A 26911-nucleotide genomic window follows, 5' to 3' on the forward strand; every position below is an offset into this window, starting at 1 on the left:
GAAGAGGCGCTGCCTCCCACACCAAGGCTTGGCGCAAGAAGGGCGTGCAGAGGCTGATGGCTAAGACACAGCACATGCCCTGCCCCACCGCCTCTCCAGAGCCCCACGGATGCCACAGATGCCCCCATTAGGTTTTCCTCAGACCAGCCACGGACGGGGAACCTGCTGCCCTTGCCCTTCCGGACGCTTTCCTCTAGGCTTCTCCACTGGCTTTCATGTCTTTTCATTTCAGTGGATATTTAATAAGCACCTAAGTGTCACGCACCAGGCATTTTGCTGGGTGGTGGGATATAATTTATTGGGTCAGTGTATTAGTTAGGGTTCTCTAGGGAAACAGAATCAATGAGAGGTGTCTCTGACTATCAAATTGTAAAAGTGACTCACGCAACTGTGGGTATGCACGAGTCCAAATTCTGCAGAGCAGTCAGCAAACTGTCAACTCCAAGGAAGATGTCTGATAAACTCCTCAGGAAACAAACCGGCAACTTCGACGAACTCCTCAGGAAATGCTTCACTGGGCAGCTGAAGAAGAAGTGAAGGTCCTCTATCTGTCTTGCTTATAAGTCTTCAACTGATTAATTGGATCAAAACCAGCCAATTGCATTCTCTCATTGTGGAAGACACGCCCTCAAATGTCCGCACAGCAATTGTTAGGCCAGTGTTTGCTTGACCAGACAGCTGGGTACTATCACCTGGCCAAGTTGACACATGAACCTAACCATCACAGTCAGTTTGAAACTGTTATGGACTCCAGAAGAGTCATGATCTTTTAATCCAATCTTTTTGGGTGGGAACTTTTGGTTGAATATTTCCATTGAGATGTGACCTTGCCCATTCTGGGTGGGTCTTAATTAGATCACTGACATCCTTTAAGAAAGCTCACTGAGAGAAGGAGCTCAGAGAAGCTGAGAGAGATATTTTGGAGAGAAGCTAAGATATGTAATCCAGAGTTTGCCCCGGGAAGAAGCTAAGAACCAACACAGACCCAGACGCTTGGAGACACTTGGAGATGCAAACAGGAAGACATTTGGAGATGCTAAGCTAAGAAACGGAGCCCAGAGTTTGCCCCGGAGAAGCTAAGAGAGGACCCCCAGGTGCTTAGAGAGAAACACCCTGGGAGAACAAGCAAGGATGCACAGAAGCTGAGAGAGAGAGGCTAAGAGAGACAGAAGCCCAGACACATTTTGGAGAAAGCCATTTTGAGATGCAACCGAGGAGCAAAGGACCAGCAGATGCCAGCCACAGGCCTTCCCAGCTAACAGAGGTGTTCCAGACACCATCGACCTTTCTTCAGTGAAGGCATCCTCTTGTTGATGCCATAGTTTGGACTTTTTTATGGCCTTAGGACTATAAACTTGTAACCCAATTAATCCCCTGTAGGAGCCAGTTCATTTCTGGTATTTTGCGTAACAGCAGCTTTAGCAAACCGGAACACTTATAAAACCAGACCAAACTCTGTGCCCTTGGGGGCTCACAGCCTGACGCTGGAGGACTAGGAGGCAACGACCAGCTTCTGCGCTAAAAGCAGGGACAGGCCACGCTCACCGCAGGCTGACCTCTTGTTGTGCAGACGTCTGCGCAGGCGAGCAGAGGACGAGTCAGAATGGGTGGCGGGCACTCCAGACCCCTACCTTCTTCTGGGCTTGGCAAGTAATGCTGCGCTCGTCCAGGCCACGTGACAAGAGGGAGATCAGAAAGCAGTGGTCGTTAATAATAACTATAAAAACGACGAGCGGCCGAGCCCTCGCAGGCTGAGCACTCACTTCTGCGTTCCCTGTGTGAGCTTCACCACGACCTCTGAAGTGGACACTATCATTGAGCCCTCTTCACTGCTGTGGAGCGCAGACCTGGGGCAGCTGATGACCTGCTAATGACCTGCCCAAGGTCACCGAGTTCATCTGTGCCAAACCATGACCCAGGCCTGGTCCACACCCAACCCCTGCTGGCAACCACCTTGTTTTCCAACACGGACAAGCTTGTAAAGGGCTTATCTCCACCCTCAGGTATCGGGCTGCACATCATTTCTCTGTAGCCATGTCCCCTGCCTAGCTATATAACAGAGCTACAGAGATGCTTGTAAATAAACACCGGTTTGCAGGCCCCGTCGCAGACCTACTAAAGAAAAAGAACAACTGGGAATAAAACAAGAAATTATAAATCTTAAAAATGGCCAAAGTTTCCAGGGATAGGGAACACTGGAAAGAGCAAGTAACAGAGTAATGGTTTCACACTTTTCAATATCCGCCAACCCTTCCACCTTCGTCAGCAATGATGCGCATTCCTGCACAAACTCTCCCAGCTCCGTGCCTCCGTCACCTTTCCCCAAGGCTAACTTCGTGGGAAGTTGTGCCCAGAAGGGCAAACATGAAGAGCGAGTTAGCTTTCTCAGTTGTCATGCACACATTCTCCAGGCTCCGTGCCTCCTTGTCCATGCCCACCAAAAGCCGGCCTTCTCCCCTGGACAGTACAGATGACCGAGCTCGGACCTGCTGTCTCTCCTTCCATCGCCGAGGACGAGGACCCCACAGGAACCCCAACAGACGCTCTATCTTCTCACCAAGCTGGGCTTGTTGAGCCGTTCTTTGGCAGCCGCATCCCTTGCAGTTTGGCAGAGCCTGTCTTACCACACAGCCCCTCGCCTTGCTCGGAACAGGCATCACTCCCAAGCCACAAGGAAGGAAAGGCCAGGTAAACAGTAAGTTCATGACTTCCGTGAAACCCACCAGAGTGCTCAGGCCACAAGGCGACCAGCCGGGCCAGAATCCAAAGAGAGGCAGGTGCTCTTGGAGTTCTGTGAGATGCAAGCTCCAGCTTTCTGGGCCAAGGTGCAGCCAGACCCCCGGAGAAAGAGGACGGCGGGGGTGACCGGTGAACTGACAGAGGCTGGCCAGGGCCACACTGGTGAGAGAGCGGAAAGCCCCTGGTGGGGGGCGAGGGGGTGTCTGCACTCTGCCGTGGGCTTTTCCACCACAAACCCCACAGGGCGCTCACGGAGGAGACTGGGCAGTCCCAAGAAAGCCTGCTGCATGGCGTGAAAGCCCACAGGGACCTTCTCCTCTCTTCTCCTCTCTTCTCCAGTCCACGTGCATGTGTGTGTGTGTGTGTGTGTGTGTGTGTGCATGTGGGTACACACGGGCCTTAATCTGCATGTGTGTGTGGGGGGGAACCCTTAGGGCTGGTGATAATCCACGGCAGCTGGGGAAGGGGAGAGGGGAAGATCCATGCACCTGCGGAAGGGGCGGCACTGGTGCTGGACGCTCCTCCCTGAGAAGGCCGCTCTGGACGGGCTGCCGCACCTGCTGAAGGAGGCCAGCTCCCGCGGTGCCCCATGAGCGCTGACCAACACATCACTTGGCAGACACGGGCCCATTCTAAGGCTGCCAGTACAAAGGGAAAACAAACTCTGAAGGAGGAGCAAACACTGAAAAACCTCCAGCCAACCACTCCCCACCCTAATCAGGTGCTATCACCGTGAGAATGCAGAGCCTGGGGGCCACTGGGGGTGGCAGAAGCAAACCAAGCCTGCGGTTCACACCCACCCAGTGGGAGCACAGCGCCCACAGAGGCCACCTGGGCACGTGGACTTCCAGGCCGACTGGCGGTGATGAGGAGGAGCCGAAGGCAGCCCAGAGGAGCTCCTTCCACCCCACGGACAGGACCAGCAGGAATCGCCCGGGCGCCCAGCAGCACCGGAAGAACAGACCAGAAGAGGGCTGCTACCAGTTTCAGAAAACTGTCCCTGGAACTCAAGTCTACAAAGTAGGCCAGAAGGAACATGCTAAACCTCAACATGGCCACCACCTGCTAAATGAGAAGATTTAAATGGGAGCAAGACTCTCCAAACATATCAACTGAGAAATAAACTAAACTGCAAGGCAATAGAAGAACTGTGTGTGTGTGTGGGGGGGGGGTGTCATAGAATTGCAATTCGGGGAGCACAGATTTAGGGAGAAACCCAAATTGTACCCCTCCTTGGCATTTCCAGGCAAGGGATTTTAAAGGAAAAGAAGATGACACCAATTATTTGTGGCTGGAGGTTATCTGGGGTCCTCCAGTTATCCTTCAGGTTAGACAGTTAACTGGGTCTTTTATCTTGGGTTTCTTTGTGGTGTCCAGATGTCCCGGGGGTTTTCAGGGACACTGTTGTTGAGCTTTGACACTGGCACTTTGTGATCTCCGAATGAGACTTGCATAATAGTCACCTCCAGGATGACCTCCCGACTGCATTTGAAATATCTTAGCCATAGAAACTCTCTTTTGTTTTATGTCTTTTAACACATAATAATCAAATTGTCCAGGATAAAATTAAAAATCACTTGCATACTCATCAAAAGAACCCAGAAAAACAGATTTGAATAAGAAAAACAATCAATCGACACCAACACCAACAGAGCCCCAGAGATCTCTGGAACAATTTAAAAAAATCATTCAATCATTCATACCATCAGAGTTTCAGAAGGAGAGGAGGAAGATACAGGACTGAAAAAGTGTTAGAGGAAATAATGGCTGAAAACTCCCCGAATTTGGTAAAAGACTTAAAAACTACAATTCAAGAAGCTGAGCAAAGCCCAAATAAATTCACACGGAAACACAATATATTTAAACTTCTGAAAACTAAAAACAAAGAAAAAAATTTCTTTAAGCAGTCAATGAGAAACAACACATCACCTATAAAGGAACATCGGTTCACATGATAAGGATTTCTCATCTAAAACAATGGAGGCCAGAAGGAAATTTTTCAAGAGCTGAAAGAAAAGAACTGTCCACCCAAAATCTTATATCCTCAAAATTATCCTTCAGAAATGAAGGGGAAATAGAGACTTGCTTAGATGAAGGAAAACTAAAAGAATCTGATGCTGGGAGACCTATCCTTAAAGAATGGCTAAAGGAAGCTCTTCAAATAGAGAGAAAATAATAGAAGAAAGCTGTGATCTTCAGAAAGAAAAGAAGAACAACAGAATTGGTAAACAGTCAAGTAAACATAATAGATTATCCTTAACCCCACAAGTTTCTTTAATCATATTTTATAGCTGAAGCAAGTTTAACACCCTCTAATCTGGTGTGAAATAAAGGAAACGCATCAGACACTTATATCTAGAAAGTGGTGAGGGTAAAGAAATCTAAATGGAAGTATGGTTTGTACACTTTACTCAAGTAGTAACTACTGATATCAGCAGGCTGTGTTAAATTAGGGATATATACATGCAAAGTAATACTCAGGATAACCACTAAGAAGTCTACACAGAGCAATGCACTCAAAACCATTATGAATAAATCAAAACAGAACGCTAAAAATCATTCAAGTAACACAAAGGAGGGCAAGAAAAAACAAGAGAGACACAAGAAACCGAGGAAATAAATAGAAAACAAATACAAAATGGGACACTTAAGCCTTAAATATCAATAGCTACATGTAAATAGTCTAAATATACCAATTACAAAACAAAGATTAGAGAGTGGACAAAAACACAACCCAGCTATATACTGCCTACAAGAAACTCACTTTAAACATAATAATATTGGTAGTTTAAAAGTAAAAGGATAGAAAAAGTATATTATACTGACACTAATTTTTAAGAAGCAGGAGTAGTTATAGTAATACCACATTAAATAGATATGGTAGGTTGAATTACGTGCCCCAACAAACACGTTCGTAAACTTAATCCACATCCCTGTGGTGTGAACCATTGTAAATAGGACCTTTAGAAGACATTTTTTTGGTTAAGGTGTGGCCCATCCGACTGAGGGTGGGTCTTAATTCAGATTACTGAAGGCCTTCTAAAGAGAAAGCCATGGGAAGGAATCTGAAACCGAAAGCCAGTGGGAGCACAGAAGAGAAAGGAGAAGCTATCACCACGTGACGGAAAGTGAGAATTCGAGCCATGGAACCCAATGATTGCCAACAGCCAGCAGCAGAATGTACAGTCTCCAGGAGGAAGAAAGTCTGGCTGATATATTGATTTTGAACTACATTTAGGCTCAAAACTGTGAGCCAGTAAATTTCCACTGCTAAGCCAACCCATTGTGTGGTATTTGTCATAGCAGCCTGGCAAACTAAAAAAATTACTAGGTACAAAAGGGACATTATATTATGATAAAAGGAACAATCTACCAAGAAGACAGCGGTCCTAAATGTATATGCATCAAAATACACGAAGCAAAAACTGACAGAGCTGAAACGAAAAACACACAAATCAAGTAAAGTTGTGGATTTCAATACCCCACTCTCAACCACTGATAGAATAGGAAAAGTTCTAAAATTACCAGGCTATAGAAGAACTGAACAGTATCCTCAACTAACTGGATCTAATTGACATTTATGAACTGTTCTACTCAATAACAACATAATACACATTCTTTCAAACAAACATTGAACATTCACATACTTCAACAATTTACAAGAAATGCAATCATACAGAATACGTCTTCTGACCACAGCAGAATCAAACTATATTGATAACAGAGAGACAATATGATAATCGCCAAACATTTGGAAATTACACACAGTCTTTAAATAATCCATGGGTCAAAAAGGAAATCACAAGGAAATTAAAATTTATATAGAATTGAATGCAAATTAAAACAAAACATGAACATATGTGAGATGCAACTACAGCAATATGCTGGTTTGAATCAGTTGTGTACCCCATAAAAAGCCATGTTCTTTAATGCAATCTTGGGGGGGCAGACCTATTTGTAGGTGGGAGCTTTTGATTAGATTATTTCCATGGAAATGTAACCCTTCCCATTCAGGGTGAGTCATGAATAGTTTACTGGAGTCCCTAAGAGAGCCGACACAGACAGAGATGCTTAGAGAGAAAATGCCCAGAGACATTTTGGAGACAATTGTTGAAACTAGAACCAGGAGAAAAGCTAAAAGACGAAATCCAGAGTGTACCCTGGAGAAGCTAAGAAAGGACCCCCAGACACTTAGAGAAAAATGCCCTGGAAGAAAGAGGCAAGGACGCACAGAAGCTGAAAGAAGCTAAGACAGAAGTCCAGAGACATTTTGGAGAAAGCAACGGAAACCAGAAGCTAAACCTGGGAGAGGCCCAGCAGATTCTGGCCGTGTGCCTTCCCATGTGACACTGGAACCCCAGATGCCATCAGCCTTTCCTCTTGTTGATGCCTTAGTTTGGGCACTTTATGGCCTTAGAACTGTAACTTTGTAACCTAATAATCCCCCTTTTTAAAAGTCAGTCCATTTCTGGTATTTTGCATAACGGCAGCAATAGCAAGCTGCATGGAGAGAAGAAACTGGTCCATTCTTTCCAAATAAGTAAGACATACTGACATAATGATACTCTCAATATCAGCACTGAGAAGGGCACATTCTGTCCCCCCACCCCAAATCCACAACTTAATCTAATCAGGAGAAAACATCAGACAAAACCAAACTGAAGGACAGTCTACAAAATATCCATCTGACCAGTGGTTTGCAAAATTATCAAGTTCATACAAGATAAAGACCGAGGAACCATCCAGATTATAGACTAAGGAGACACTGCAACTAAATGCAACATGGAATTCTGGAGTCTAGAAAAGGCATATTATTTTTTTTTTTAAAAGAGGTAAAATCTGAATAGAGACCTTGGTTTAGTTTCTATCAGTTTGAACTCAGATTTGATAACTGCACTATAGTTATGTCAAATATTTGCATCAGGTGAAGCTTGGTGAAGGGCAGATGGGAACTCTCTGCACTGTATTTGCAACTTTTAGTAAGTCTAAAATGATTTCAAATTAAAAAGTTAAAACAAATGCTTGCAGCCTTTGGGCAGCCACAACATAGCTCAGACAATTAACCAAACAACTCTTCCTTCTGAGCCCAATCTCAGGGGCCTTGGTTGACAAGCCCACTGTTAAGGGTATGTTTAAAAGATGGTGGAAAACGCTGGGAAAAAGCCAAACTGAGCAAACCACGGGACAGACGGTCAGGAGCTGGCGCCTGGCTCCACCCCTCGACCCCCAGGCGGGCACTGCCCCAGGCCGTGCGCCCCAAAGCTGGGACGAGCCGTGCCTGTTTGGGAACTACTGCTGCCTGACACCAGCAGACAGCAGGCGCAGGACACAAGGAGGGGTGTCCTGAATTTACCAGGTTGATCACTGGACCAAACTGGCCAAAAGACTAACAGAAGAATTAGGTCATCTTAAAAATGACTTCGTACACTGGCCCCTTTCAGACAGCCAGGGAGCATCAGTAAAGATTTCTGAATAGAGCAGACTCATGCTTTACAGACAATAATTTGAGTTATATATTTTTAGCCATTTAGATGACTGATTCTATTCATTGTGATTCTCATGCAAAGCAAAACCCATTAATATTTTTATCCAGTGAGATTGCACATATAAAATCATGTTATCACAAACCCTGAATTAGTGGGCTCTGAATTAACAAGATTCTCCATTACCTACAGTTTATAAAATGAGGACACATATGTCACAAGTAAGTGCACTGGTTAATCTACTCCTAGAAATTTAACAAGTTGGGTATGGATTTAATACTAATACTTCTTCCTAGATAAGGTGGATAGTTAGGTCAAAATTTTATAGGCACTATTATATCTTATTGAACAGATTTCCCCTTTCCCCATTATTTTGAAAGCAAACCCCAAGGGAACCCCAGTGTACCTCACTGACAACACAGGCCCTGCTTTGGGTAATATTCAGACAGATCTGCTGATGTCCAGGACACTGAACTCATATACTTAGCTATTTTAAACATACTTGTAATCTATATTTGACTTATTAAGAGTCCTTGGTCTCAATTTTAGTGTATCTCATATATCTGGAATGTTACATGGTTTTGGAAAAAGAACTTTTAAAATTAAGATAACTTCAATACAAGAGAATGTCTAAGGAAGGAAAATCCTTCCCAAGAGTCTGTGCTAATGCCAAGAACAGTGGCTTTAAATTTCTCCAAGTAACACCCAGGCATGAAGAAATCATTATCTCCCCATTCTACTATAGCCTGCTCTCCCCATCTCTCATCTCGCTTTCAAGCCTGAGCACCCAGATTGCACTGGACGTTTCCATTACTTTTGAGGAAAGGCCATGATTAAGGACAGGTACATGATATCCTCTGAAACAATAATGAAGTTTCAGGAAGAACAAATCTGAATGTTGGAGTATAAAAAAACAAAAGCAATATTTGACGATGTATTTTCATAAAGGGGTTGAGGCCTGAGCCAAAGGTTTGGAAACAGAGTTCTGGGAATAGAGGCTCATCTACACTTCAGGAAACTGACCACTGAGATTTGAGCAACGTGACCTGAGTAAACAAAATGAACGTCTACGTGAAGCCACTGCTGTCCTTGGAGCTGAGTACTTTCTCAAGAGTTTCCATCCCGTAAATAAATTCAACAGACACAGAATAAAGTCAGATTTCTTCTCCCAGATTCAGTTTCCATCTTACCTCTATGTCTCTAACCCAGGAACAGGCACTTTTCAAATTATCTTCATCAATTTCAGCAAGTTTTTCCTGCCAAGCAACTGCCTGGGCATCAAACTTCACAAAATTGAATTTCCTTTTATATCGCAGCTGTTCCTGAAAGAGAAAATTATTTAACCATAAAACCAATTAAATGTAAGACAGGGTTAAGAAAGCTCCCAGTTTGATAAATTTTAATCATGATGATATCTGGGACATTTATTTTTCATTCTAGAAGCTGAAAATTACATTCAATAGAGAAAAATATTTTCTAGTATAAAAGACGTTTAAATAAAATTTATACAGTTTGGATGCTGAGGATACTTTTACAAATGTATACATGTATGTATGAATATGTTACTTGATCACACATGTTCATATGCTTAAAGAGAAGAAATTCTAAACAGTGCCATCATTTCAGTCATCTTTTCAGTTACAAATCTATGCCCTTGGCTTCCCTCCAGCCCATATGTCTCTAAGTGAGGCTTATCACCTTAAACACTGTAATCTGCATTTCTCAAACACTCCCCAAACCGTGTTTTGAGGGAACTGCTTGCATCAACACCACCGATTCCTGAGAGCGCTGTGGCCTCCACTGACAGGTGTCAGCCCAGGGGGTGGGAAACAAGCACTGTGCTTGAGGTCGTACGACTCAGAGGCTGAATGAGCAGAACAAGGCCTACACTTCTCCCACATAACCCCGGGGCCAGTGCACACTGGATCTCTGATAAACATTAGGAAATTAAAGCATCTGGGGGAGATGGAGAGTATCCAGAAAACAATGGAAACGTGTGTGTGCCACAGAGTTCAGGACAGAGAGAACCAGAAGCGAAGGAGGTAGAAACTCTGCTAAGCAACGCCCACTCTACGGAAAGGAACATCGCAGGAAGAGTCCACTTTCAAAAGAGAGGTGATGACTCTGTGAGTGGCAAGAGGGAGCTTTCTCCAAAGTGGTTTTCTTATGGATAGTTTGAGTGCAAACCTCCCCGGCACACCACTCAAAGCATTGCCGGTGGTTTTGGGGGAGATGCAGACACGATATTTCCCCATTTCTCCAAATGCACAGCATGACAGTTCCCTCCAACCTGCAGAAACTGAACGATCTTGTCCTTCACCAGGTCCAGTTTGCCCGTCATTGAGTGAGATGTATCGATGAGGACATAGACACAATCATTTAGCACTTTCCCAAAGAGGATTTGACTCCCATCTCGTAGCCATTTAATCCTAGGCAGAAACAGGTTGAAAGTGAATAGTTAGAGCTTGTGGGCAATGAGGGCATCTTCCAAAGAACTTAACGATGCATCTCTAGAGGACAGAGCTGTGCCATATTGTTATGCCCAACATTCTGTGAGTGGATTTCTATAGAAAATCCTACATTTGAGCTGGTTCCATGATCACAGCCCCCAACCTCACCTTACTACCCATCACCAATCCAAGTAACTCATAACCAGGAAAATCAATATGGCAGAAAAAATAAATCCAATACTGGCTTCCAAAGCCAAAAGCAAATTACTTCCAGTCATCTGACATTTTGAGGTCTTCAACTGTGAGTTCAGATCATTTGTTCATTTAATCCTGCTGACTGCAGTCAAGCTAGTGAAGCCAGCACACTCCCAATGCATCAGCAAGGCTCATGGACATTGTCAAGCGACCCCAGATCCCTGTAATAACCAAGTGCCAGGCAGTCACGCGGGCAGGACTGCATCCATGGTCCTAGCTCAGTCCTGGCTACAGGCAAAGCCTGAAGGGAGTAGGGTGGCAACAAACACATTCAAAACAGAGTTCAGAGTCCAGCAAGGCCTGGCACCTAGAATTTATGGGGCAAAACACTAAAGCACTGCACAGAAGAGGGCGGGGAGACAGAGAACGAGTGGACTCTGGAGACCGGCAGAAGGTCCCCCTGGGATTCTGGCTAAGTGATGCTCAGGGCGTGCACATGAAGAACTACGAAGCCAGGGAATGAATCACCAAACAGGAGCAGGTGGAACACTCCCTCATTACTTACAGGGCTGAAATAGGTCACCCTCCAACCAGCCAGAGTGGGAAAACCTCCTTAACACATGCGGCATCAAGATGCGTTCTCCTAAGGGCACTGCCTTGGCAGTAGGAGAAAATCATCCCTGGACCTACCTATGCTAACAAAGCTTAAAAGCAAGTCCCACAGGGATCAAACTGACTCCAAGTAACTTAACGGCATCACAGAACATAAGAAAAGAATACAACAAAACCCAGCACCCAACAATATAAGATTCAAAATGCCTAGCATCCTATAAAAAATTACCAGGTGTGCAAAGAAAAAGAAAAATGTGATCGTAACAGGAAGAAAAACTGATCAACAGAAGCAGACCCAAAAATGACTATAGATGATGGAATTAGCAAAAGAGGATGTTACACAGGTCTTATAAATATAATGCATTTTTCAAGAAGGTATAGTATGAACAAAATGAGGAGAAAAGTAGAAGATATTTAGAAAAGCCCCAGATGGAACGTCTAGAGATATATAATATAATATCTGAAATGAGAAATACACTATATGGTATTAACAATAAATTAGACATTGCAGAAGAAAAGATCAGAGAACTTGAAGAAAAGACATAGAAATAGGAAACAATTCAAAATGAAATGCAGAGAGAAAAAAGACTAAAAAAATATCAAATAATAAGTGGCCCATGAAACAGTATCAAGGAGGCTAGCACATGTGTAATGAGAGACTAATCCAGAGAGCAGATGGGAGAGGCAGAAGGAATACTTGAAGAAATAATGGCCAAAATGTTTCCAATTTTGATGAAGACAATCCACTCACAGACCCAAGAAGTTCAAATAACCAAAGCAAAAGAAACAAAGAAAAACACATGAGGGCACATCACAATAAAATTGCTGAAATCCAGTGAGAAAGAGAAAATCTCAAAAGCAGCCAGACTGGAGTGAAACAGTGACACATCCCAGAGTAATTTGGGCAGATAATAAAAACTATATTTACAGCCTCCCCCTTCCCAGCCCCGAGGATCTGGGGGAAGGTGCAGATGTGTTGGACATCCTCACCTGGACTGGCGTTGATGCTGTCACAAACATTGGGACTGGCGGTTTGATGTGCTGAGCCCTCGAGCATGGGACTTGCCCTTATGAAGCTCATTACCACAAAGGAGAGTCTAAACTTGCATGTAATGGTGCCTTAGAGTCTCCCCCTGAGTACCTCTTTGTTGCTCAGATGTGGCCCTCTCTCTCTCTAACTGAGCCATCTCGACAGGTGAACTCGCTGCCCTCCCCACTACGTGGGACCCGACTCCCAGGGATGTAAATCTCCCTGGCAACGCAGAGTATGACTCCCGGGGATGAATGTGGACCCGGCATCGTGGGACTGAGAGTATCTTCCTGACCAAAAGGGGGATGCAAAATGAGACGAAATAGTTTCAGTGGCTGAGAGATTCCAAATGGAGTCGAGAGGTCTCTCTGGTGGACATTCTTATGCACTATATAGATAACACCTCTGAGGTTTTAATGTATTGGAATAGCTAGAAGTAAATACCTGAAACTACCAAGCTCCAACCCAGCAGTCTGGACTCCTGAAGACAATTATATAATAATGTAGATTACAAGGGGTGACAGTGTGATTGTGAAGACCTTGTGGATCACACCCCCTTTATCTAGTGTATGGATGAGTAGAAAAATGGGGATAAAAACTAAAGGACAAATGGGGTGGGATGGGGGGATGATTTGGGTGTTCTTTTTTCACTTTTATTTTTTATTCTTGTTCTGGTTCTTTCTGATGTAAGGAAAATGTTCAGAGATAGATTGTGGTGATGAACGCATAACTATGTTATCATACTGTGGACAGTAGATTGATTACCTTGGATAATTGTATGGTGTGTGAATGTATTTCAATAAAACTGATTTTAATAAAAAAAAAAAAAAAAAGCAGCCAGAGACAAAAATACACATCACATGTTGGGAACAAACACGTTAGGAGACTTCTGGTCAGAAACTACGCAAGCCAGAAGACAAGGAAGAAAGATTTTTAAAGTATTGAAAGATAAAACTGTAAACCTAGAATTCTATTCTTAGCAAAATACCTTCCAAAAATGGAGCTAAATTAAAGACTTTTTCAGACTAAAACAGCTGGGAAAATTCATCACCAGTAGACCTGCACTACCAGAAGTATTAAAGGGAAATTCTTCGGGCAGAAAGAAAATGATACCAAATAGAAGTCTGAATCTATTCAAAGGAGTAAAGAGCAATAGAAATATAAAATATACGGATAAATATAAAATAGGTTTCTTCTCATTTTGATCTATTTACAAAACTATTTTTTTTAAATCTTCATTTTATTGAGATATATTCACATACCACGCAGTCATACAAAACAAATCGTACATTCGATTGTTCACAGTACCATTACATAGTTGTACATTCATCACCTAAATCAATCCCTGACACCTTCATTAGCACACATACAAAAATAACAAGAAAAATAATTAAAGTGAAAAAGAGCAACTAAAGTAAAAAAGAACACTGGATACCTTTGTCTGTTGTTTGTTTCCTTCCCCTATTTTTCTATTCATCCATCCATAAACTAGACAAAGTGGAGTGTGGTCCTTATGGCTTTCCCAATCCCATTGTCACCCCTCATAAGCTACATTTTTATACAATTGTCTTCGAGATTCATGGGTTCTGGGTTGTAGTTTGATAGTTTCAGGTATCCACCACCAGCTACCCCAACTCATTAGAACCTAAAAAGGGTTGTCTAAATTGTGCGTAAGAGTGCCCACCGGAGTGACCTCTCGGCTCCTTTTGGAATCTCTCTGCCACTGAAGCTTATTTCATTTCCTTTCACATCCCCCTTTTGGTCAAGAAGATGTTCTCCATCCCTTGATGCCGGGTCTATATTCCTCCCCGGGAGTCATATTCCACATTGCCAGGGGGATTCACTCCCCTGGGTGTCTGATCCTACGTAGGGGGGAGGGCAGTGATTTCACCTTTCAAGTTGGCTTAGGTAGAGAGAGAGGGCCACATCTGAGCAACAAAGAGGCATTCGGGAGGAGGCTCTTAGGCACAATTACAGAGAGGCCTAGCCTCTCCTTTGCAGCAACAGTCTTCCCAAGGGTAAATCCTGTGGTAGAGGGCTTTTAAAGCAAAAGTAATAACAATGTATTGTGGAGGTTATAACATGTATTAGTAAAGTGTAGGACAATGAGAAAAAGGGCAAAAGGGGGGAAGTGGAAGTTGTAAGATGAAGTGATATAATATTATTTGAAGGTGGACTGTGATATGTTAAAAATGTGTATTATAAATGCATAAGAATTCACATATACACACAACAAAACAAAGAGGTATAGCTAATAAGCCAATAGTGGAGTTAAAGTGGAAGCATAAAAAATAACCCAGAAGAAGGCAGAGAAAGTAAAAAGGGAACAAAGAACAGATGGTATAAATAAAAAACAAATAGCAAGATCTTAAACACAACCAAATCAATAATCACGTTAAACGTAAACAATCAGAACATACCAATTAAAAGGCAGAGATCGTCAGAGTGGATAAAAAACAATACCCATGTATAGTGTCTACAAGAAACCCATTTAAATATAAGACACAGACAGGCTAAAGTTACAAGGATGGAAAAAAGATAAACCATGCAGACAATAATCAAAAGAAAGCTGGAGTGACGATACTGATATCAGATAGAGCACAGGAATCTCATCAGTAATAAAAAAGTCACATTTCATAATGACAAAGGATTCAATTCATCAAGAGGACATAACACTCCTAAATGTATATCCACCAACTAATAGAACTTCAAAATACATGAAGAAAAACTAACAGAACAGAAAGGAGAAAGGGACAACTCCACAACTGTTGGAGATTTCAACACTTGTCTCTCCATAATTTTTTTTTTCATATTCTGAGCCATAAAATTAGTCTTATAAATTTATAAGAATTGAAATACACAAAGTATTTCTTTGTCCATAGTGACATTAAAATAGAAATCAATGACAAAAAGTTATCTAGAAATTCCACAAATATTTGGGAAGTAAACAATACATTTCTAAGTAACTCTTTGGTCAAAGAAGAAATCACATAGGAAATTAGAAAATACTGGAATGACTGAAAATGAAACACAATGTATCAAACTTTGTAGGAGGCACCTAAAGCAGTACTCAGAGGGAAATTTATAAAATTAAATGCTTATATTAGAAATAAATAGTCCCAAATCAGTGACCTAAGCAGCCATCTTAAGAAACTTAAATCCAAAACAAGGAGAAAGAAATAATAAATATAAGGGTAGAAATCAATGGCATAGAAAACAGCAAAAGAAAACCTATATAGAAAGAAAATCAATGAAACCAAAATACGGCTCTTTGAAAATATTAATAGAATGGATAACCCCTAGCCAGACTGATTAGAAAATAATGAGGATCTAAATCACCGACTCCAGCTCTCTGTACTTTGGATGACACTGAATGTGTAGTTAAAAACCTTCCCACAGTGAAAACTCCGGGTCCAGGTGGCTCCCATGGTGAGTTCGACCAAACATTTGGGGGAGAAACGACACCCATTCTACACAAAGTCCTCCAGAAAACAGAAGAGGAGAGAGAACCTCCTGACCACCCTCAACACCCGGAGGAGGGGAGGGACAGCAGACCCACAGCTCAGCGGGGTCACCTCCTCGGCAGCACCCTCTCTCCCGCCCACATGGCCAGCCCCACGCTCCAGACCCAGGAGTCACGCTTCCTGAGTAAGCGCCACCCCCTGCACCCCGACAGGCTGCAGCTCCGGATGGCGAACAGGGGCAGAGGGTGCCTGCAGCTTGTGGCCTGATGACAGAAAGCAGGAGGAGAGGGGAAGCTCTCACGTTCCACAGAACACGCTTACAAATGGCATCATCAGAAACTGATGCACAAAGACACTAACTGACTTCCCCAGGGCACACAGCGAGCGGCAGGGCCGGATTAGGACCCAGAGCCTGTGCACCTAAAAGGAGCAGGTCTACGTGGTCGAAAGGGGGGCTCTGGCACCAGGGAACCTAAGGGGCTGAGAGGCACTGACCCCCGTGGGGCCGACTCTGAGGTCACTGAACTGTACCCCAGGCTCAGGAGTATTTCCAGGTTTTCTGAGCCAGCAGGGAAGAGAGAAATCACATGAATTTATGCTTAGCTTACTTTAAAAAATGTCTGTTATTCAATTGTGTCCGCATATTTCACAACACTGCAACAGGAGCCTTGAAAAGGAATCTTCTAGAGTACAGAAGATGGGCGAATATACCAGGGTCTACAACAAGCGCGGGGCCTGTGCAGACGCGTCCCTCCGGCCCTACAGCAACACGCACCAGCCGTGACCCCGCACTCACATCCAGGCCGGTCAGAGACCTCACACCCCCCTCGCTGTCGGCACAGCCAGGCCAGGCCGCGGGCAAGCCCTAAGGCAGAAACCCTGCCTTCCTGTCTACCAGCCTTTCCTCTGGGTTGAGGTTTTCACCGAGACGCCAAGCAGATTTCAATGTCAAGAGCGTCCAGCCCCCCTTCCTCCCCTGAAAATGCACCAACCTCTTTTCGATCTGGTCCAGGACCTCGTGGATCCTCTTGCGGTACCACCTGCACCTCTCCTTGGTGATGCAGACGTGGACCAAGCTGCCGTCCTTCCAGGGAGCGTGCACGAACCTGCTGCAGTATCTCGCGTGGACCGTCTTCCTGTTTGTCTCCTGGGAGAGGATGAGGACAGCAGGCGCTCAGAGACCACTCAAGGAAGGAGTCTCCAGAGGGCACCCCCCTGCCTTCCTCACCTGGCTGCCAGGCTGCTCTGCTTGGGGCACTCGCCCCACTGTAAAATCATCTGCGCACGTAGGGAGGCCTGTGTGGGTGTCACACACAGGGGTCAGAAAGACCCTGCGACCCAACCCATGTCCAAGGGCAGGGAGATGCTGCATGCACACACAGACGCACTCCCCGAAACACAGAACGAGCAACTCAGAGCAGCCTGAAAGTAGCCAAGAGGTCACGTCCAGCGCCTCCAATGGGACACAGGGAGAGGGCATCCCACCAGTATCCACCAGCCCCACGCCACGCCAGGCGCCCTGCTCGGGAGCAGGAAAGCAACTCCCAGCAGAGCAGACCAGCATTCCCACCCTCACGGAGCTCACATCACAGCAGAAGGGCCAGAGCAGAAACAACTACAAGCCTGTTAGATGATCAATGCTGCTGAGAAGAGCCAGGTGAGGAAGGAGAACAGAGAGTGCTGCGGTGGTGGGGAGGGCACAGGGGAAAGTTACCATCTGAAAGGGAAAGCCTCCAAGAGGCAGACTCTGTGCCAGGTGGAGCACCTGGGGGTCAGCACGGGAAGGGCCCGCCACTCCCAGTTCGAACCTGCCTCCACCTGCCGCGGGATCTTTGGAGAGTTACCTACCCTGGCCCAGGCCCCGCGTCTTAGATTTCTCAAGGGTGAAATGAGAGCACAAATACTCCCTGGTATGGAAAGCATATCAGCATTCAGCAAACGCTCAGTTCTGGCCCCAGTGTTGGTAACAAAGGGAAGAAGGAAGCTGACGTCTACTGGCATCTCCTACGTGCCAGGCACAGAGCTAAGACACATGGATTTTTAGATCTGGACTTTATACCACCCACTTACAGACGTGGAAAGGGGGGTGCAAAGAGGTTGGATAATTTAAGGTCTCATAAATTTGTAATGGGTAGAAGCAGCCTCTGCACCCAGGTCTTCCTGCTCCAAACGCAGGGCCCTCCCACCAGACCAGGCACACGGCGGGCCTCGATCTCTGGGAAATGAGTACACGGCGAGACAAGAGTGGGTTTTTGAACATCGGGGTTGGCTTTGTGCACAAGCAGTGCGGGCAACCGCACATGCAATGTGATTTCTGGGGAGCCCCAAAATATCTAGTTACTAGAGTTTGCTCGAAACTCCCTCCTGAAAAATGCATTTTATCTCCTTCTTCCACCTGTTCACCCATCTGAGAAAGGCTACATGGCAAGCCTTTTCAGTCATTTACTTCTCAGTGTAAACGAGTTTTCCAGATCCATACCTATAAACAGGTTTTTATAGATAAAGTTTTGGGAGGGCCTGCCCAGTGGGTGTCAGGGGGAGCCCTAAAAAATCTACTGATTTCACAGTTTAGCCTCAGTTTCTCCCTATTTTATATACATCACAATTTTAGGTATAAATCCAGTTTCAGAAATGTAGCCCCACACTAAAAACAAAACTGTTCCTTTTTTTGTAAATATTTGTGAAAGAGGTCAGCTGTACTGTATACTTCCCAACTTTTGCCATAGTATTACTTGTTAGCACAAGAAATTTGAGGTAAAACTTCCTTTAGACAAGCCAAATTCTTCAAATTGGCCCTATACAATTTCATTTAAAATTGTCAAGAGAGAGTAAGGAGAAAACCCGGCTCCACGCTGAATCCGAGCACACCACATTGTCACAGAGGCCAGGGAGCCGGGTTCGAAGCCAAGGCGTTCACATTCCGAAATACCAGGGTCAGATATGCCCTTAAAATGAACATTCAGTTATGTATGATTTCCTGAACTAATAACAGGACTGAACAATGTGCATAAAACCAGAAAACTCTTCTGGGGAAAGAAGTTCACAGATGAGGTTTTCCTTGTGTTGTAGCAATTACTCGGGATGTGGCATAAATCAGGAAATCTGTCTTGCACTGTTGTATTTATCTAATTTCAATTTTTCAATCTTCCTCTTTGCAGTTCAGAGTAAACACATGGAAGAAGGAGAGCAAAAAAGAAAAACTCCACAACATCACGCTGTAGCCGGTTTGTATAGATCATGTCCCCCAGAAAAAGACATGTTCTTTGATGCAGTCTTGTGGGGGCAGACATATTAGTGGGGATTAAGTTGGAACATTTGGATTAGGTTGTTTCCATGGAGATGTGCCCCACCCAACTGTGGGTGATAACTCTGATTGGATAATTTCCTTGGAGGTGTGGCCCCACCCATTCAGCACGGGCCTTGATTAGTTTACTGGAGCACTATATAAGCTCAGACAGAAGGAGCGAGCTTGTGACAGCCAAGAGGGACCCTCTGAAGAAAGCACAGGAGCTGCAGATGAGAGACAGTTTGAAGACGGCCATTGAAAGCAGACTCTTGCTCCGGAGAAGCTAAGAGAGGACAAACGCCCCAAGAGCAACTGAGAGTGACATTTCTGAGGAACTGCAGCCTAGAGAGGAACGTTCTGGGAGAAGCCATTTTGAAACCAGAACTTTGGAGCAGACGCCAGCCACGTGCCTTCCCAGCTAACAGAGGTTTTCTGGACGCCATCGTCCATCCTCCAGTGAAGGTACCCGATTATTGATGTGTTACCTTGGACACTTTATGGCCTTAAGATGTAACTGTGTAACCAAATAAACCCCCTTTTATAAAAGCCAATCGGTTTCTGGTGTTTTGCATTCTGGCAGCATTAGCAAACTAGAACAAGCCCCAAAGGAAAACCCCCTTCCTGGGGATGGTGGGGCCCGGTGGACAGGCAGCACCCCGAGGGTTGGAGGCTGGGCTTTCACCTCTTGTGGGAGTCACAAACAACTCAACAATCATTGTGGAATGTAAGTGGCGCCCTCAGAGCACACAGAGTGGCACTGTACCTGAGGAGGGCCTGACAAGCTCTCCCACCAGCCCCACGTGCTCTGGGGCTGCATTTTAGCTCTCACCTCACGGTGTCTTGTGGGCCCTCACGACTTCTAGAAGAGCTTTCCTTCAGTTTTACAAATTTGGAATATTTATTTTCTCCTGATCCTGGTCCCTGTTCTACCCCTTGGTTCTCAAAGTGGGGTCCCTGAACCAGCAGCCTCGGCAGCATCTGGGAACTTGTAAAGGCAAATTCTTGGGCCCAACCGTGAACCACTGGCTCGTTTCCGTGATAAACTTTAGGAGCTGCCATGGCAGACGACTGCCTGTGCGAGCCAGAGTCAGGCACTGTGAGCAGCTGTCTTCCTTTCAGCCCTATTTGGCACAAAGCAACCACAGCTTTCACAAGTTTTCCATACGCCCCCATCCAGTGCTGAAACCTCTTGGGTGAATTTGGCTTTAAGTTAACTGGCAGTGCCCATGTGCTGGCTGGTAGTCACTGGGAAAATGCCTCTTTAAGAGAATGAAAATACAAAAGGACCACAGCAATGCCTGCTTTGGGGACATGCTGCCATTCAGTGGGGGGGGGGGGGGTGTCGGAGAACGAGCTTCTTTTTTGAGATAGTACTGAATAATTTTGAGATTCATAATGCCTGAATTTCTACAAGCCCTGCAAATGGCATGTGTATAATTTGCATGTATCTAGAAACCATGCCCAGACTTGATCTCCATGCACAGAAGTGCCATGTAGAGCCATGTAAGGTGGGAAGCAGAAGGGAAACCTGTGTTGCTTTCCCTCTACACTGCCGTTCAACCTGGGTCCTGCCCTTGGCCTCACTGACCCCGGGCATCAAGGGAAGGCCAGAGCCCCTCCCCACCAAGAGTTCATCCGCTTACCGCACTGGTCTGCAAGGACTCATCCTCCGGCTTGGCTTTTATATCAACAACCCCATCGGCATGGCGGAAGGAGCACTCCGCAAGGACGTCATAAAATGACAGCTTCTGGGCTTTCAAGCCATACTTCTGTAGCCACTTCTTAGAGTCCCAGGTGTCCTCTGGATTTGGCTCCTTCTGGACAGTGGTTGCTTCTGACCCTATTTTTGGAATCACAGTTCGTCAGCCATCCATAGTACACAAGCTGTTCATATTACACCCCCAACTCAATATTTACCATATTCATTTCAGGAAACATGCTTTCCAAAGCAGGATTGGCCAAGAATTCGTTCATGGACTAGAGAAAGCAGGAATCAGATACTTTTCCCATCTCACTTCCTCCCCCACCCAGGCTGAGTGGCCCCATGCAAAGGTGGAGATGGCCTTCGGCTGAGGACAAGTGAGCTGCGTCCTTGAATTTAACAGAACACCTTTTAAATAATTCACTCGGAAACCTACTGAAGTTGGAATCTGTCAAGCTTCTTTTTGGCTTTCGAACTTGACACCAATCTGGCATCAAAAGCCCTGTCCCCTCTGCCAGCAGTTGTTTCCACGTGATTCACGAAGCATCTTTTTCCTCAGTGGGGGGAAAGGGGCACCCCCAGACCCCTTCCCAGCATCTCTAGGGCCCAAGGCTCTCCTGCATTGAAGGGAAGCAGCCAAGAGAGGATGGAACGTTTCTGTTAGTGGGATCAGCCTCCGTGGATAAACTCTTTGGGTGACCATTTTTCTTCAATGATTGTTAATTACAGTCTAAGTCTTGTCTCCTCTTTTACCCTTTTTAGGGAGATGTTCTCTTTTCTCCTTCCTTCTTTCTGACCAATAGGCTGGTTGTGTGTGGTACGAAATGAAATTTTTATTCCATGATTTCCATAGCAACCCACAGTGTCCCACTCTGTTTTGAGCTGCCTTCTTTAAAAAAGACAAGAGCCTTTTTCAATTATAAACTCAAGATTACCATAAAAGAATTTTCTAGAAACACATTCAAAACCAAACCTAACAAAAGTTTTTAAAGAGCCACCGACTGGCTCTTGACTCCTAGCTTCCCCCAGGACCAGGGGATGCAGGATTTAGGCTCCCATTTGCCACCTGAAAATGCACTTGTGGAGAGAACCATAAAGCAACACCACAGCCTGGGTGCTGTAAAGCTGGAGAAAGCAGAGAAAGGGGGAATCTTTTCAGTGTTGATTACACCAGTTAGTGGCTGGGCCTCGGTTTCCCCAGAGGGAAGGGGAAGGCGTCACTAGAGTCTGTTGCCCTGCAGTGATCTTTATTAAAAGTGAGCGTGACTGCACTGCTCTCCTTCTCCACCCCGCAGACTGCAGGGGAAGCAAATGGCAGGTGACACCCATGCCTGGCCCTCTCGGGGCCCATCAACCTCAGAGCACTTTTTAATGAGTAAGACCTACTGGTCAATGCGTCTGAAAACCTCCAGTGCCGTAGCTAGGGCCACAAGCAGAAGACAAAGTGTCATGTCCCATATGGACCAAGTCCACAGGGACTCTCAGAGCCTCTCTGCGTGGACTGTCATACAACCTCAGGGAAGATCCTCTGTGGATCTTGATGTCCTCGATGGCAAAATGAAAGAGCCAGAATTCCCAGCAATACCTTCAAGGAAACCAAGCAGGAAAGGGACTGTGGTGGTTTGGAGCTGTATGTACCCCAGAAAAACATATTCTTAAACCTAATCTACTCCTGCGGGTGTGAGCCCCTTGTAAGGAGGACCTTTTGATGAGGTGACTTCAGTTAAGGTGTGGCCCAGCCCAATGAGGATGGGCTGTAATCCTATTATTGGAGTCTCTTACAAGCAGAACAAAATTCAGAAGAGAAAGAAAAACCACTGGAAGCAAGAAGCTGAAATTCAGCAGAACCCGGAAGAGAATGGAGAAGCCAGTGGAGGGCACCATGTGCACCGCCATGTGACAGAGGGGCCCAGGACCCGGGACCGCTGGCAGCCAGCCCAGGACACCACAGTTTTCAGGGAGAAAACGTCGCCTTGATGACGCCTTAATTTGGACTTTTTCCAGGCCTCAAAACTGAGTCATTAAACCCCCACTGTTTAAGCCACCCCTTTGTAGGTATTCACTTGAGCAGCCTCGGAAATTAAAACAGGGACCTAACCTGGATCGAGAGTATATTGTATTCTTATTGTTTTTCATGCATCTCTAAAAACAAACCAATAAGCCTAAACAAAACCAAAAAACCTATGAACTAGGGATTATTTTCCCCATTTTCCAGACAAAGAAAATGAGCCTCAGGGAAGTTAACAATTCGGCCAAAGTGATAAAACCTAAAACCCAAGTCTGGTTCTCAAACTCCACATATCCTTTCCCTTCCGTGGGGCCACGCTGCTAGGCAGACATTAAACCTTATGCTGTGTGCTGGCCTTCGGAAGAGCAGGATTGTCTACGGGATCTGGTGCGTTTACACCCGGGAGGTATTGATGAGGGGTCCACCAGAGAGGAGCTAGAGCTGCAGGGAGAGGCAGGGACAGCACCGATGGGACGTGGAGAGACGAGACAACCTGGCTGTGCACAGCCGTGGGACCCTGGATCAATTTCTCAACCTCAGATTTATCACCTATAATGTAAAGGATTCAGACTGATTAAGTTATTTTTAGACTAAAATCTGAGGAGGATTAAAAAAATGCAGTAACAGTGGAATGAATAACGAATAACAAATGTGTTGTAGAATCAAGAACATCAGCACAAGTGCCAGAAATTTTCAGTATAAAGTAGGAGAGAAAGGTCCGGATCCACACTTGTGCGCTCAGAGGTCTATCTACCAATGCAGACGGTGTGCAAAATCACAGTAAAAAATGACAATTTCACATATCAGATACTGTGAAATGGGGGCCAACTGCTGGAATATTGAAATGAAAGAATATGTCTTTTTCAGAAGAAACAAATATAACAGAAGAGGTAACAAATGGAGTCGAATATCAAAATGGTATTTATCTGATGCTAAGTATTTCAAAGACTAGTATATCAAAGCATATCAAAAGTACATCAAAGACCAGTTTTTTTTAAGAGGGAAAAAACCCAGAAGCAATGTTATTGTGGGATTTTAACACAGATCACTTGATCAAAATGAGTTTGTAGGTAATGCTTTCCTAATATAGATTTTAAAGATTGGTAAAAAGGCTAGACAAAAAGAGACAGAAAATATCCAATGTGTTCCAACACAATTTCCTCCTAAAAAAACTGTGTTAATTTCCTCCTGAAGTCAAGGCCTGCTTTGCAGCAGGTAACTGGAGCCAAGGAAAACAACAAGATGCTCAGGAGCAAGTGAACACAGTCTATTAAAGCGCATCACTGTTCCCTTCACAGGAGAATGGAAAAAAAATCCTGAGCAATTCCAGGCCCCTTCTCCCCAGGAATAATATGAAATGATTTTTTACTCCCTTCTTGAACTGCCTCTAAAATCAAAGTAAAATCTGTCTTGCAAATAAAGGTTCCACGGCTTCCCCAAATTGCTTATAAACCAGTGGAACAGATGACTCCAACCCTGCGTGTCCCTCAGGGGGTTGAGGTCGGAGGGAGAGAGATGAAATAAAAAATGAAGAGGCCAAAAAATAAAGCTCTAACAATGGAGAGAGCAGCAAACACCCGTTCCGACACATCTTTCCACATTTTTTTCATTTCTCTTTTGCCTCGTAATTCTGGAAGAAGGAAGCTGAAGATAGCAAGAAATTACTTTAGAGTTTGTAATTCTAAATTGTGAATTCTACATCGTGACTGAGGCATCTGCAGGGAGAATTTTTAAATGACACCACCTACGGCTGGCTACTGAGAAATAAGTCATTTAGTCAGTTTAATGACAAACGTGCACGGAGGCTGAGGGAAAAACCACCTCAGGGGTAGTCTCCAAGGGAAGAACTAAAAAGCCACATTTTAATGTGTCTACACCTAAAATGACATTTCAAATAAACTGAATATAGCTGAGGATCAGTGAGGTAGGAACCAAATTGTACCTTGGGCAACACTTCTTTTAAAAAATTGCCACGACACAGCAAGACAAACAGACTACCTCGAGATGTTTGGTACAAGTGGAACAACCCAGATTGGGATGTGAGAAAAGGACTGATGGAGTTTGGGAAATGTAGACCGAGACACCTGAAATTCATGGGGTAAGTAGTGAACATGGGAGCCCTGAAACAGAGTTCTACTCCCCCTGAAAAATTCAAATGCTTGCCACGTTTTTAATCTCTTATCACTACTGCCAAGGTATTTTTTTATCTTTAGTCAGAACATCTATTTCATTTATTCTTTCTTATAAAGTTTTTCAATTGAGATGTAACTGATATACCAGAAAATTCACCTGTCTAAAGAATACAGTTCAGGGGCTTTATATACTCAAAGGTTGTGCAACTGTCTTGGTTTGCCAGGGCTGATACGGCAGATGCTGCAAACTGGTTGGCTTAATCAATGGGACTTTATTGCGTCATGGTTTTGGAGGCTAGAAGTCCAAACCCAGGGTTTTGACAGACTCTTTTTCCTCCCAGAGCCTGTCGCGTTCTGGGGCTGCCTGGCCAGCATGTGTGGGTACCCCGGCTTGCCCCTCTGCCTCCTCCTCATGGCCATTTGCTCAACTCTGTCTTCTCACTTACGTGTCCAATTTCCCTTGCTCATGAGGACTTCACCTTAACTAATAACAACTCAAAGGTCCTATTTACAGATGGGTTCAAACCTGCAGAAATGTGTATTAAGCCTTTTTGTGGGGTACATGGTTCAATCCCCAACAGCAACCACCACCACTCATTCTAGCCCATTTTCACCACCTCCAAAAGAAACCTCAGGCCCCTTGTAAGTCACTCTCCATTTCTACCTTCCCTGTCACAAATCTACTCCAGGCATTTTCCTATTTGGGACAGTTCACGTAAATAGAATCCTACTATATGTGACCTTTTTATCTGGCTTCTTTCACTTAGTAAAATGCTTCCTAAGTTAACACATAGAGTAGCATGTGTCAGTACCAAATTCCTCTTTATGGTTTGTGCTGGTTTGGAGCTGTTACATACCCCAGAAAGGCCATGTCCTTTTAATCCATTCCTGTGGGTGCAGACCTATTGTGGGTTGGACCCTTTGATTAGATTGTTTCAACTGAGGTGTGACCCACCCATTCAAGGTGGGTCTTAATCCTTTACTGGAGTCCTTTATGAGAGGATAAAAGGCAGAGACATTTGGAGAGCGAGCAGAGAGAGAGAAACACCCCGGGAGATGCTAAGAAAGAACCCACATATGCTCAGAGATAAATCCACTGGAATCAGAAGCTGAAAGCAACAAAACCTAGGAGCAGAGGACCAGCAGACACCAGCCACATGCCTTTCCAGCTGACAGAGGAACCCAGATGCCTGCAGCCTTCTTTAGAGACAGATCCCCTTGTTGATGCCTTAATTTGGACATTTTCCCGGCCTCAGAATTGTAACGTGTAACTTAATAAATCCCCACTGTTAAAAAAAAAAAAAAAAAAAAAAGCCAACCCATTTCTTATATACTGCATTTCGGGAGCTTTAGCAAACCGAAACATGGTTGCATAATATTCCATTGTGTGGATATACCACATTTTGTTTATCCATTCATCAGTTGATGGATATTTGGATTGCTTCCATTTGAATGAAACTATTATGAATAATGCTGCTAAGAACACTCGTGTACAAGTTTTTGCATGGAACTATGTTTTCAGTTCTCTTGGGTATCTACTTAGTGGAATTGTTGGGTCATATGGTAGCTCTATGTTTAACTTTTTGAGGAAGTGCAAGACTGTTTTCCAAAGCAGCTGCACCACTTTATGTTCTGATCAGCAGTGTGTGAGAATTCCAATTTCTCCACAACTTGTCAACACCTGTAATTGTCCATCTTTTTTATTATAGCCATCCAGTCCGTGTGGTCTCTCATTCATTTGCATTTCTCTAGTGTAATGCTAAACAACTTTTCATGTGCTTATTGGCCATTTACATCTCTTCTTTGGAGA

The 26911-nt window shown here is 44.6% G+C and overlaps 1 protein-coding gene across 8 annotated transcripts in view; it reads right to left on the minus strand.

Moving 5' to 3' along the window:
• The window catches only part of VWA3B (von Willebrand factor A domain containing 3B), a 139343-nt gene that overhangs the window by 75218 nt on the left and 37214 nt on the right, over positions 1-26911 (minus strand). For all 8 annotated transcript variants that reach the window (XR_005212385.1, XM_037807120.1, XM_037807123.1 and 5 more), the window contains 4 exons: positions 20903-21099; positions 16966-17120; positions 10513-10651; positions 9413-9544 (listed from right to left, as the gene is read on the minus strand). Coding sequence is in view for 7 of the 8 variants with exons in the window: in XM_037807120.1 (XP_037663048.1) it covers positions 9413-9544; positions 10513-10651; positions 16966-17120; positions 20903-21099 (623 nt within the window). In the remaining variant the exon portion in view is untranslated. The remainder of the gene's footprint in view (positions 1-9412; positions 9545-10512; positions 10652-16965; positions 17121-20902; positions 21100-26911) is intronic.

The sequence above is a fragment of the Choloepus didactylus genome, chromosome 17 (genome assembly GCF_015220235.1).
Source record: "Choloepus didactylus isolate mChoDid1 chromosome 17, mChoDid1.pri, whole genome shotgun sequence".
NCBI classification, from domain to species: domain Eukaryota; kingdom Metazoa; phylum Chordata; class Mammalia; order Pilosa; family Megalonychidae; genus Choloepus; species Choloepus didactylus.